General features: G+C 61.9%; 2 protein-coding genes across 2 annotated transcripts; both read right to left on the bottom strand.

Annotated features, from left to right (window-relative positions):
• Nucleotides 1-1,775: 1,775 nt before the first annotated feature.
• Nucleotides 1,776-4,768, bottom strand: NHERF4 (NHERF family PDZ scaffold protein 4; the record flags this gene model as incomplete). Its single annotated transcript, XM_084221426.1, has 8 exons — nt 1,776-2,199; nt 2,367-2,571; nt 2,644-2,780; nt 2,863-3,049; nt 3,217-3,428; nt 3,848-3,912; nt 4,128-4,155; nt 4,753-4,768. The coding sequence occupies 8 exons, from the start codon at nt 4,766-4,768 to the stop codon at nt 1,973-1,975; spliced, it is 1,077 nt and encodes a 358-aa protein (XP_084077552.1). The 3' UTR covers nt 1,776-1,972.
• Nucleotides 4,769-5,147: 379 nt separating this feature from the next.
• On the bottom strand, nt 5,148-11,496 carry NLRX1 (NLR family member X1). The gene is made up of 10 exons (XM_084221367.1): nt 11,338-11,496; nt 10,691-10,822; nt 10,463-10,590; nt 10,222-10,282; nt 9,749-9,846; nt 8,942-9,558; nt 7,114-8,528; nt 6,225-6,311; nt 5,889-6,140; nt 5,148-5,779 (listed from the first exon to the last, which is right to left on the bottom strand). Exons 3-10 carry the CDS (start codon nt 10,581-10,583, stop codon nt 5,461-5,463), a joined length of 2,970 nt encoding a protein of 989 aa, XP_084077493.1. The 5' UTR covers nt 10,584-10,590; nt 10,691-10,822; nt 11,338-11,496; the 3' UTR covers nt 5,148-5,460.
• Nucleotides 11,497-12,629: the final 1,133 nt, after the last annotated feature.

The following is a 12,629-nucleotide window of genomic DNA, read 5'->3' as shown; positions in this document are numbered from 1 at the left end:
GTGAGAGCCAAGTACAAAAATCACCATGGCTCTGATCCAAAGAGATCAGGGAACACGCTTGAGTAATTGCATTCCTGACTATCTGCTTCTCTGGGCATGATTCACCCCAAGCTGGGGCTGTGAGACTTCAAGCAAAGGGTGATTTTGCTTGGGACTGTTGTGACTGTCTCATCTGGGACTCCAGGGAGGGTTTCACTTGGGACTGTTGGGGCAGATGCAGGGACCCCACACCTTGGTGCTGCTTGGGGGCTCCCAGCCAAGCTTTTCCCACCTCTCCCTTGACTGTTCCCCTCCAAACCAGCCTGCAGCTGGTCCCTGCCGAGCTGTCAGCTCCCAAAGTTTCTGGACAAGGACTTCTTGCACCCCAGCTGCCTGCACTGAGCTCAGAGGACACAGAGGCAGGGACTCTGGTGTGGCGTTTCCGTTCACTCTCGAGAAGGGGCCGAGGTAAAACCTCAGCCAGAGGTTTGTGGTTCTTGGCCACATGCAAAACTCTGTGCTCATTTTCACTCTCCCACGCTCGGCAGAGAGGTGAAACTTCCCCACTGGGATCCCCCCCGTCCCCTCCCCCAGCATTGTCACTGCCCTGGCAGGGCAGGAACGGATGTGTCACCTGCAAGGGGAACCCTCAGGATGCTCCTGATGTGTCACCTGCAAGGGGGCACCCTCTGGATGCTCCTGATGTGTCACCTGCAAGGGGAACCCTCTGGATGCTCCTGATGTGTCACCTGCCAGGGGAACCCTCAGGAACAACCCTTGCTGTGGACCACAAGGGATGCCTGCAGGAGTTTGCTCTCAGATTCCTGCAGGTGCAGTGCCCAGGGGCTCTCAGGATGGCTCTCAGCCCCCACCCTCCCAGCAGCACACCTGGAGAGCTTCCTACATCCACTTCCCAACTCCAGGCTTGGGAAGAGAGGATGGATCTGGCCCTGGGATATGCTGCCAAGTTGCAGTGCTGTCCATAACATCGCCCACACAAACAGCAGTGTGGATTTGTCCTTTAATCACCCCAAAAAGGTGGTGCAGGAACAGGGTGGTGCTGGCTGGTGGACACTCACCGCCCACAGGTTCAGGGGGAGGAGGAGAGGAGAAGCACGGGAGAGATGTCCATGCACGTGCAGATCTGAGCCAACCCTCAAGTCCCCTGGGTCATGGTGCAGAGGGCAGCACCTCAGCTCTCCTGGGACCTCCCAGGGCCTGGAGCTGGGCAAGGGCTTGAGTGCAATGTCCTGAGGAATCCCTGGAGGTAGCTGGGCAGGCAAAGACACAGGTCTGCGGTCAGGTTAGGAGGAGCTGCCACTGTGGTTGATAGAAGCTCTGAGCCAGCCTGGGTGAGCAGAGACGAGTCCCTGGGAGTGTCATGCTGTGAGCCAGGCATGGAGACACAGGAGCTGCGTGTGCAGGGTCCATGCTGAGCAGTGCTGAGGCCCGACGGGCTGGACGTGGCCTGGGTGGAGGTGCTGTGTGGGAGAGCCTGTCCAGAGGCTCCTGGGCTGTTAGAATGCCTGGCACAGCTTTGTGTGCTCCTCCTGGCGCTGGCTCTGTGGGGATACAGGTTGGAGGGGTCTTTCTGCCTGGCTCCTGCGGCCAGGGGACCACAAAGCCTCCTCCTGGCAGCACCACAGGTGCCAGGAAATGTTAGGATGGGCAGAATAGGAAGGTGGCAGCACTCAGAGCACTGCCAGGCTGTGAGCACTGCCCTGAGGAGTTACCTGTATGATCTCTATACTGTTGGCAGCAGCCATCAGCCAGGACACAGGTCCCTTGGGTGCCACCTCAACGTCACAGAGTACAGGGGAGCCACTTCGAGAGGGCAGGGAGGGCGTGCAGGAGCCTGAGGCAGGGTCACCATCCTCAAAGAACAGCAGGGGGGACAGCCCAATCTGGAAGAGCAGAAGAGGGATGGACACACAGCCCCTGTGCAGAACACCCATTCCACTGTGCAGCCTCACAGCACCCCAGGGCTCCCCAGCTAGAGCAGGAGCGTGCCCCCAGCACCTACCGAGTGGTAGAACTCGTCCCCAGCGGGGTCGATGACCAGCAGCGTCACCTGATCCTCCCGGGCGCGGATCCTGCGCACGGTCTGCTCGTGGTCCAGCCCCTCGATGCTCTCCCCGTTCACGGCCAGCACACGGTCCCCTTCCCTCATCCCTGCCTGCTCGGCTGGCAGCCCCACATCCACATCCCACAGGAACTGGCCTGCCACAGCACAGGGAGGGGGCAGAGGCTCGCAGAGGGGAACTGGCTCTGCTGACCCCCGTGGGCAGGTGGGGACAGGGTCCCGTTGTAGGCACAGAGCTGTCAGCTCTTACCAACCCTCAGAAATGCCTTGATCAGGTACAAACTGCCCCTCTCAGCCCTCTCACCAACTCCTCCCGAGCTGCAGTCGTCCTCCTTGAGCAGGAACCCATAGCCAGCAGGACCCTTCACCAGGTGCAGCTCCCGGACCTTGAAGGGGAGCCTGGAGGTGTCTGCCAAGGCAGCCGTGACCCGCAGGCCCCGCAGGCGATAGAACTCCTCCACAGCGCTGGATGCCACCAGCAATGTCACCTTGTTGCCGCTCTGCTTAAGCTGGATGGGAAGCACAGGTGCTCAGTGACATTCTCAGCCCCATCTCTCACCCCCCATGCCAGGAGCAGGCACCTTTCTGGTGAGCTGTGTGTGGGAGTAGTTCTTGACGCTCTCTCCGTTCAGCTCCAGCAGCCAGCAGCCTGGTGGCACCCCTGCTCTGTCCGCTGGCCCGTCCTGCAGCACTGACAGCTGGAAGGTGCCCTTAGTGCCTGCAGGAGGAGCAGAAGGGGCACTTTGGGGTGAGTGAGGTGCTGCAACGGGGAGGCTCATGGTGGCAGCATCCTGCTTTACCTTCTGGACACGACACGCTGAAGCCAAAGCCGCTTTTGTCCTTGGTGATGTGGCAGAGGCGCGGGCGGATGTCATCCGGCAGCATCTGGGACAGGTCCCTGCCCAGGGATTTGGCTGCTTCGTAGGAGTCACCATCCAGCACCGCCAGCAGGACCTGGTTCCCACTGGCCTTGATCTTCTGCACCACCTGGAAGGACCCAGGCTGTGAACCCTGGGCAGGCACCCTCTGATGGGGTGGGATCAGGGTCCCTGGGGCCAGCAGGGCTCATGCACCCTCTGTGCCCCTGGCTGGGCAGGATCAGGAATGAGGAATCCCAGGAACCCAGGCATTCCCATGGGATGCTCCCAGCTTACCCTGAGGTGGTCCATGTGGTCCACGAAGTGGCCATTGACCTGGAGCAGGCGGTCCCCGTCCTGCAGCCCCCTGCGCTGGGCCACCCCCCCCAGCTCAATCTGCCGGATGACGTGGCCCTGGCAGCCCAGCTCCTCGTGCAGGCAGAAGCCGAAGGTCTCTGTGCTGTCCTTGGTCAGGAGGTAGAAGCGGGGCTCCCCCAAGCCCTCACCATCTGTGTGGGGGCACAGCCCATGAGCAGAGCTCTGCAGGGATCCTCACAAGTTCTGCACCCCATCCTGGGCTGGGGATCTGCTCATCCCTTCTGTGTGCACCTCCCACAGGTCCCCAGTGTGACAGAGAGCTCAGAACCCCAGTAGTGCCCAGGTGCCACAGCCCCCTGCAGACACAGGGACACCCAGGTGCCACAGCCCTGTGCAGACACACGGACACCCAGGTGCCACAGCCCCCTGCAGACACAGGGACACCCAGGTGCCACAGCCCCCTGCAGACACAAGGACACCCAGGTGCCACAGCTCTGTGCAGACACACAGACACCCAGGTGCCACAGCCCCCTGCAGACACAGGGACACCCAGGTGCCACAGCCCCCTGCAGACACAAGGACACCCTGGGAGATAAGGGTGTGTATTTACCCGTGTCCTCAGTCAGTGTCAAGGCTGGGTTGTCGATCCCAACTTTGGGGTTAAATTCAAATTTTCTGAAATGATAAAGGGCAGGAGAGGCCATGTTAGTGCAGGATGGCCTTGCCCCTGCCTCCCCCAGCCTTGGGGAGCTTGTTCCTCCCAGAAAGGGCCAACTGAGGCCTGTGCCTCCTTTTCCTTGGGAAAAGCCAGAGGGGATTTTCCTCTTGTACCATTCCCCACGTCTCCTGAGCCCCAGAAAGCCCCTGGCCAAGGGGAGATCAGCACTTACATGATGGACATCTTGTCTCCCTCGAGCCCTGCAGAGGGAGAGGAGAGGTCAGCACAGGAGGGGGTGGGCTGGGAGCAGACCCCACACTCTTGAGCACAGGGCTTGTCCACTCTCAGGCTGAGCCTGCCATCTGGGTGAGGGGGTTTGCCAAGCCCACACAGCCCCCAAGCCCCTCTGTCTCTCAGCACAGGTTGTTCCTTGGCCCTGTCACCACTGTCCTCCTGCATCCCAAGAGCAGGACCTGCTGCTCAGGTCCCATGGGCACTCACTGTGGGGGCAAAGCAGAGCCAAGCAGATGGGCTCAGTCCTGGAGGTTTACAGGGCTCTTCAGGGAGGGCTGAGAAGGATCACCAGGATCCCAGAGAGCTGCTGGAGCCAGGAGAACGAAACAGAGACCTTCCCTGGCACACACCCCCCCATAAAACCCCTCCACACCTCTTTGGGCACAAGGAACCCCAAACCCAGGGAGAGGGGATGCATCCCCAGCATCCCCACCAGGAAACATTTTCCTGCTTGCCTCTGGCTCCTTTCACAGGCTGCCTGGGCTCTGACATTGCCTTGCTCCACCTGGCAGCAGGGCCTGTGTGTGTGGGGAAGGGTCTCCAGAGGATTCCCCGGCACATACCTTTTGTTTGCTTCATGGCTGCAGGGATTGCCAGAGGGAGCAAGGTACAGGGTGAAGTGGCAGGGAAGTGTCCCCGCCTCTCCCAAGACGCCCCAGGTTTAATGGTTAAACAGCCCCAAGTCTTGCCTGCCCTCCCAGCCCCTGGCACTGCCAGCCAGAGCTGAGAGCAGGGACCAGCACTCTGGGACACCCAGCTTGGGGACAGCTCCTGGTGGCTTCCAGGGGGACACACAGTGGGGAGAGAATGACTGGTTCAGCACTGGAGCAGAGGTGGGCTGCTCCCTGCCAGTGCTGGGAGATGGGGAAAGGGAGAACCCTCCACTCCAGCTGCTCCACATTCCTCCCCAGGAAGGGCCCGAAGAGGAGATCAAGTCTTGGTACTAGTGTGCTTCAGTGGAAATAGAGAGGTGCACTTTAATGCTCCCAAAGGATTCACAGACAAGCCCCAGTCCTGCTCCCTGCCAGCACTCTGGCTGGGGTGCAGGGGTTGGCTTTCCACAAGCCCAGAAGAACAAGTCCCATTTGCTCCTGGCCTTGTTTCTGTCCCATTCCCACATCTCAGCCTCACCTGCAGATGAGGCTGAGCCCCACACACCCAGCACCTTTGACAGCACCATCCACCCAGCATCTCCAAGTGGGTAAGGGCACAGGGAATGTGCTGCTGGGCACACTCCACTGCCCCACCCTGGCTGGTGGATGGGCAGCAGGTTAGAGGCTCCCATCCTGCAGTTTCCCCAGCATTTTCTTGACCTCGCTCTCGACTCGCAGGAATTTGGCTTTCCTCCAGGGATTGGCAGTCTGGCTGCGGCTGCTCTCCAGGTCCTGCAGGAGGAGGGCGAGGTGCTGCCGGACCCGCTCGCGGTCCCAGAAGGGCAGGTTCCTCTGCACCACGTTCAGGATGTGGGACCAGTAATCGGAGACGTCGGTGCCCGCCGTGAGGAAAACCAGAGCCCTGACGCCGTCGTGGTCCATGCGCAGGCTGTCAAGAGCCCTCTTGCCATCCTCGCTGATGTCGTTGAAGTAGAGACTGGGAAGGCAGCAGGAGACACTGGTGAGGGCTGAGGGGAAGGACAGAGGCACGCGGGGCAGGGATCCCGCGCGGGCAGAAGGGCGGGGGCGCGGCAGAGCGGACTCACTGCACTTTGTCCAGCGTCTCGTGCCTCTTGGCCACCTCCACCACATGCAGGGCCGCCGTGTCCGTCAGGGAGTTGTAGCCCAGGTTGAGCTCCTGCAGGTGCTGGTTCTGGGCCAGGTGCTGGGCGAGGGCCTCGGCGCCGGGGTCCCCCAGCGCGGTGTGCAGCAGGGACAGCCGCTGCAGCGAGCGGTTGCTGGCCAGCGCCTCGGCCAGGTAGCGAGCGCCCTGCTCGCCCACGGGGTTATTGGCCAGCCTGTGGGACACGGGAGCTCAGGGAGTGCCCAGGCACGTGGGGGACAGCAGTGGCAGTGTCATGCAGGGCGGGGGCTGTACTCACCGGAGGCTGCTCACCACACACTTGTCATGCAGGAGCAGGTCACGAATTTCCTTGCAGGCGTCCGAGCCCAGGCTGTTGAGCTGCAGACTGGCGCAGAGCAAGACACGGGGGTGATAGGAACAAAATGGCTGTTACCTGTGAGCCTGGCAGCCCTGCCCGCTCCATTTTGCCCATCACCATCCTCCCTGGGCTCCCCAAACTAGGCCACTCCAGGTTTCCTCTCCCAAAGGGAGCACAGTGACACCGCACCCCAGCATGAGCCAGCAGAGCCAGTGCCAGCAGGAGCAGGGCAAGGGGAAGGGGATGGCGGAGTCTTCAGGAGGTGGGTGAAGGTCAGAGGAGGGATCAGGGCTCCATCAAGCCCTCCTGAGCATCTGGAGGAAGGAAGTGCGGCACAGCCCAGCTGCACAGCCCGATCCATCTGTGCTGAGCACGTCTCGCCACCACCTGGGCAGCAGGAAGACCTGCAGCTCCACAAATGTTCTGGAACGTTTGTGGGAACATCTGCACAGCCCAGACTCCCACCTCTGGGACTGCAAACTCCTCACAGAGCTAACGACACGGGGATGCCGGGTAACTTCCCGTAGGGACTCGGGTCTGCCAGGACAGCTGGCAGCCTGCCCAGCCTGTACCAGCTGCAGGGAAGTTCCCAAAAATTGCGGCGGGAGGGTGAGCTGGGACTGCAAATCCCAGCATGCAGTGCCCTAGAAAGGCTGCTCAAGGAGTGTTGCATGTTGGAAGCTGTAGTTCCCTAGGAATGCACTGAGGATAAACATGCCCTTTCCTAAGTCTTCCATACCTGGGCTCCTAAAGCATCCCTTGATGGGCAGAGGTGAGAAAAAACCCAATTTTTGAGCAGTGCCCAAGGGCAGGAGGAGTTGGTACTCACTGGAGAGCTTTGCATCGCAGCAGGACAGGGAAGAGGGTCCTCAAGCTGCTGCTGTCCAGGTTGCAGGAGGTCAGGTTCAGCTCCTCCACCTCGTGACACGTGGTGCTCATGACAGACGCCAGCACAGAGCACTTGAGAGGGGTCATCTTGACGGAGGAGAGGTTGACAGTGCGGAGGGAGAGGATGGCCTCGGCCGTGAAGCGCTCGTTCTGGAACTCGTGCAGGAAGAACAGGTAGTCCATGAGCTCCGAGGGGGGCAGGCCCCTGCGGCCCTTCCTGATCACCGTCTTCTTCATGGCCTTGGCGATCTCGAAGGCTGCCAGGTTCTTGATGGAGCAGCCCAGCTGCTCCAGGATGGCGCGGTTGCGGCGGGACAGGATGCCGCCCATGAAAATGGGGAAGAGCTCGAAGACCTCATCATCCGGGGCCTCATCGGGGTGGCGCATGGGGCCCTCCACGCCCAGGATGCTGGAGTTGATCTGGTCCAAGACATCGTCGTTGTAGTAGTCCTCCTCTTTGAACAGCTCCTCTGCCATGGTGTGGGCAATGGTGTCCCTGTCCTTGCCACCCACCCGGGAAAAGTAGCGAGGGAAGATCTTGAGCAGGTTGAAGAGCACGGGGAGGAAGCGCAGGGGCAGCACCTTGGAGATGATATTCACAACCACAGCCACGTCTTCGCTCACCTTCCCGAGGACCTCTGATAGCTCCTTCCCCACTCTCTGCACCAGGGTCTTCTTCTCGCCCAGCACCACGTACAGGGCTGCCAGGTACTCTTGCATGGCGGGGATGGTGAAGACAAAGGTGTGCTCCTTGCCCGGCTGCACACATGGGCTGAGGAAGAAGCGGAAGACGTCACTGCGGAAAACCTCCAGGAGGTTGAGCTCGCTTTCAGTCTTCATCTCCACCTCGAAGCACTGCCGCAGGTCTTCCTCTGAGAAGCAGGTCTTGCGGGACATCACCCCCTCGTAGGCCAGCTTGCCCACTGTCTTGGCCACGTACTTCATCATGGAGATGTGGGTGGGGTCGGTGCTGTCCAGCACCTCCCCGCTGAAGTTGAGCCTCAGGAAGCTGGTGTAGATCCCAGTGAGGGTCTGGCTGGGAGGAACCGTCCTGGTGAAGTAGAGGAAGTGCAGGGTGGTGCACACCAGCCAGCAGTAGGACGGCAAGAAGCAGGCAGCCGTTATTTGGTTGTGGCGCTCCAAGTTCCTCGACAGCATCTCCACCAGGTTCTCCTGCTCCGCTGAGCGGCGGTCCTGGCTTTCCTCTCCGGAGCAGCCAGGCTGGCTGAGGCGCATCTGGAAGTAGAGCTTCTGCAGGTTGGTGTCGGAGAAGCCGCAGATCTCGGCGTAGCGCCCCACGTACTTGCCGGGGATGCGGCGCACGGCCGACGGGCGCGTGGTGACGATGATGCTGGCCTGGGGACACGGGGCTGGATGAGTCTGGGGCTGCTAGCAGGGTGTAACCCACCGAGAGGTGCACGAGGATCACCCTGTCCACAGGGTGGGGTTCATAAAGGCACTGGATCAAACCTGGCCCAGGCAGAGGGGACAGAAGGACTTTCCCCATTCCCTCCTAGACATTAAGTCTGGAAGATGACAGCCTTCATTACCTTACCAGACCTCCAAGACATAAATAAAATCTGGAAGATCACAGCCTTCATTACCTTACCCCACAAAGATCCCACCAGGCACATGAGGCCACCTTAGCAAGTCCCTCCAGGAACAGAGGCTGCCTGCTTGCTCCCAGCGAAATAATGATCCCAACGGCCCTGTCACACCCCAGGGCTCACCCCCAACCTTCCCCCAGCACAAAGCAGGGCAACACCGACCTCAGGCAGGAGGTATTTCCGCAGCAGGTTGACCACGATGGCAGAGGGAGACACGGGCTCATTGGGGTCACAGCACAGCTCCGTGCCAGCCAGGCGGAAGTCCAGGCTGAGGCGCTCCAGGCCGTTGAGGATGAAGAGCACGCTGAGGTTGGAAGCTTCCAGCACCGGCACCACGTCCCGGAGGTGCTGGTACTTCTTGGTGATGAGGCGCCGCAGGGACACGTGGGCATGGCTGTGGGACAGGTCCTCGCAGGAGAAGGGGATGACCAGCTGGAAGCGGGGCAGGCGGTCGTGGCACCAGTCCACCACCATCTTCTTGATGAGGGTGCTCTTGCCCGTGCCCACGGTGCCATAGAGCACCACGTTCTTCACCTGCCGCCCGCAGGCGTCCACGTCGAAGAGGTTGTGGAGGCTGATCACCTTTCTAGAGGGCTGCTGGAGCTGATTCTGGATGGTTAAATCAGGGGAGGGCTTCAGAACCTCCTCCAGGGAGCTCTCCCGGATCACTGGGTCCACGTGGACGGCATCCAGAGAGAAGGAAGGGCCGAACTGCCTCTCCTCATTGGGCTGGTGGCTGAACCATGCAGACAGGCTCTTCTGGTGCTTCTTGATGGCACCTGCAAGGAGAAAGGTGCTGGACATGGCAAGGGCTGCTCACTGGCAGGGCACTGGGGAAGTTGCCTGCCCCAAGCCACTGCAGAGAGGGGACAGCACCCAGTTATGGGGAACCCTCACACTGCCTAGGACAGCAGCTGCCCCCACCCTGCTGTGGGGGCAGCTCCCTCCAGACCAGAGCTGCAAACTCACCAGAAAAGGCCACGTTCCTCAACTGAGACTGACCATGGCGAGAGGAGCTGGGCTGGGCAGAGTTCTCCTGGGAGTCTCCCTGGTAGCGAACACAGCCCCTGCAGGAGGAGAGAGAGTGTCACAGGGAGCAGCTCCAAACCCCACCTGGGGCAGGGTGGGCAGATCACCAGCAAAGCTCTGGGAAGTGCTGAGAGGAGCCAGCTCACCCCTTCCTTCCCCCACACCACGGGAGAGTGCAGGGCCAGGGTAGGGGCACGGCTGGGAGGTGAAGGCAGGTCAGCAAGCCATGGGCTGTGCATTCCCAGAAAACCCGTGCAGAGGCAGAGGAGGTGGGCTGGAGTCGGAGCAGGCAGGGAGATGGGTCTGGGCGTTTGTCTAGGTGAAAGTAAAGCAGTATCCCTGGTGCCAAGGCAGACAGCTCTGCCACCTGGGTGCTGTGACAAAGAGCCCCAGCCTTGTGACACTGACTGTACCTGGGGAGGGAGATGCTGCTCGTGCGAAGGATCCTCCTGAGGAAACGCCTGCCTGCACCACCTGGTGGGGAGGAGGAATGCACATGGTCAGGGACGGCCCTCTCCAGCCCAGCAGGGTAACCCCAGCCAGCTTCACACCTCGCCAGGGTGCCCCACACCCCTGCACAGCTGGGGAGGGATGTCCAGGAGGGACAGGCGCTGGGGACAGGGCTGAGTGCCACAGGCACAGAGCCCAGCTCACCTGGCACGGCAGCAGGACACACGGACACGCCGCGGGTCCCCCTTGTCCCTGCCAGGGACCACGGCAGCCGAGCCCAGCTGCCCCAGGGCAGGCAGCTCTGGCACTGCATGGCTCGGGACATCCTCCACCTGAAACACAGGGGTGTGTGAGGCGGGTGAGTGGCTCTGGGGGCTCAGCAGAGCACGGGGGCTGTGGGATGTGGTGCTGCAGAGCCCTGCCCAGCCTTACCTGCCCCAGTGTGGTCCAGCCCGGCAGAACCGGCTGTGCTGGTGCTGACTCAGGCTCACGCCCCAGCAGGGCTCAGCAGGGTGATCCTCCAGGAGCCCGGGCGATGCTCACAGCCCCCAACATCCTGGGAAACTGAGGCACAGGGGAGAAAGACATAAGCAAACCCCAGCCGAGAGGAAGGGACAAGCAGGGTGGCAGAGTGGCAGGGTGGCAGAGTGGCAGGGTGACTGACTGACTGACTGACTGACTGACTGACTGACTGACTGACTACTCACTCACACCTCGTACAACCCACGCTGTTTACAGTCCCTTTTTATGTGATTCAGGTGGAAAAACTGAGGCACAGGGGCGGGGGCAGAGGAGCTGACCTTGAGCACAGGTGTCCCGACCTCGGTGCCTCTGCAGGAAAAAAACCCCACGCTGTCCCATGCCCCGTTCCCAGCCCCTCTGCTGAGCCGAGGGCCCTGAGCTGCCGTCCTGCTGCTGAGCCCTTCCAGGGACCCCCCTCGGGACCCCCGTGTCCTGCTGGCAGACGTGCCCTCGCCCCTGTGCCCTCCCGGCTCCCCGCTCCATGGCGAGGCCGTGGCGGTGCAGGGACCGGAGCCCGGGGCAGGCACCGAGCGAGGCGGCAGCGGCGCCGGGGTTACCTCGTCCTGCAGGATTCCAGCCGGGAACTGCCCGTGCTCGATCTGCCGGGCTCACGGAGCGCAGCCCGGAGCTGCCCATCCGCCTCTGCCGAGCCTGTCCCGGGTACGGCTCCGCTGCGGAGGCGGCTGCTTCGCAGGCAGAACTTCCTGCAACGCCATCCTGCCCCGTCCCGCCCCGCTCCGGCGCTGCCAGCTCCCCGAGCGCGATTGGAGAGCGGCTGGAGCCTGGCAGGAACACCCGCGCCCGGCGCTGCCAGCTCCCCGAGCAGGACGGGAGAGTGGCCGGCAGGAACACCCGCACCCGGCGCTGCCAGCTCCCCGAGCAGGACGGGAGAGCGGCCGGCAGGAACACCCGCAGCCCCCACGGGCTCCCAAACACGCCGAGGACTGCCGGAGCCGCGCTCTTACCAGATGTGCTGCGAGGCGGGGATGTCCTCCGGACACATCTGGCGGGTCTGCGCTCCCAGCTGCTGCCCGGCTGGGCAACCGGAGCCTGCAAGGACGCGTTCTGCCGCGGAGAGGATCCCTCCCCAGCGGGGGAAGGAGCTGGGGGCTGGCTGTGCCCGTTTAACGCACACAAACACGCACACCTGTGCCTGCCCTCTCGCTGCCGGCAGAGCCGCTCTGGCCACCCAGCAAGCGGCAGCTGTGTCGCTGGGGCCACACGCAGTCCCTGGGTGCTGTCCCGGGAAGCGCCAGCCCACCCAGGGGTGCTGGGACCGAGGGGTCACATCTGCATATTTGCACCCCAAATTCAACGCCCCACATCACACGTGTGCCCTCGAGGCTCTCAGGAAAGGGAGACATGCAGGCAGTACACTATAAATATAAGTTTTATTGATGTGTGAAATCCAACAAGTACAGCTGGCATCTCGTAAACACCGACACAAACCAAAGCATCTCCTCCTGCCCAACGGCTCCCGGGACCCTCTGGGCACTGGTGAGCAGCAAGCTGGCACCTGGCACCCCGTCCCTGCGGGGCACTTACCTGCGTGTGCAGCCCAGCCTGGAGAGCCCAGGGCCTCCCCTCCGCCCTGCCTGGTTCCTGCCAGGCTGCAGCTGTGGGCAGCAGCGCCCTGCTCCTGCTTCACAGCCTCCTCCCAGCAAGCAGAAAGACCTGGGCAAATACCCCCGGAGCAGCTGCCACAACAGAGCTGTGCCAGCAGACTCCCTTGGCCTCTGAGCTGGTACCTGCACCTTATTTTGGCAAGCTGTCCCAGGGAGGAAGCAGCTCACACCCGTGGTCGTGTGGAAATGTGAGTTTCAGCACCTGCACTCCTCTGTGTGGTGCC

The sequence above is a fragment of the Fringilla coelebs genome (assembly GCF_963513975.1).
Source record: "Fringilla coelebs genome assembly, chromosome: 25".
NCBI lineage: Eukaryota > Metazoa > Chordata > Aves > Passeriformes > Fringillidae > Fringilla > Fringilla coelebs.
This window is presented reverse-complemented; position numbering and strand designations above follow the sequence as displayed.

What these genes read in the sequence shown, in the direction of transcription:
- NLRX1 (XM_084221367.1), bottom strand. Translation starts at nt 10,583, where the DNA reads ATGTCCCGAGCCATGCAGTGCCAGAGCTGCCTGCCCTGGGGCAGCTGG. An exon ending in GTGTCCTGCTGCCGTGCCAG is followed by an intron (nt 10,283 to 10,462) that starts GTGAGCTGGGCT and finishes CCTCCCCACCAG; the next exon opens with GTGGTGCAGGCAGGCGTTTC. An exon ending in TGTGTGGTGAGCAGCCTCCG is followed by an intron (nt 6,141 to 6,224) that starts GTGAGTACAGCC and finishes CGTGTCCCACAG; the next exon opens with GCTGGCCAATAACCCCGTGG.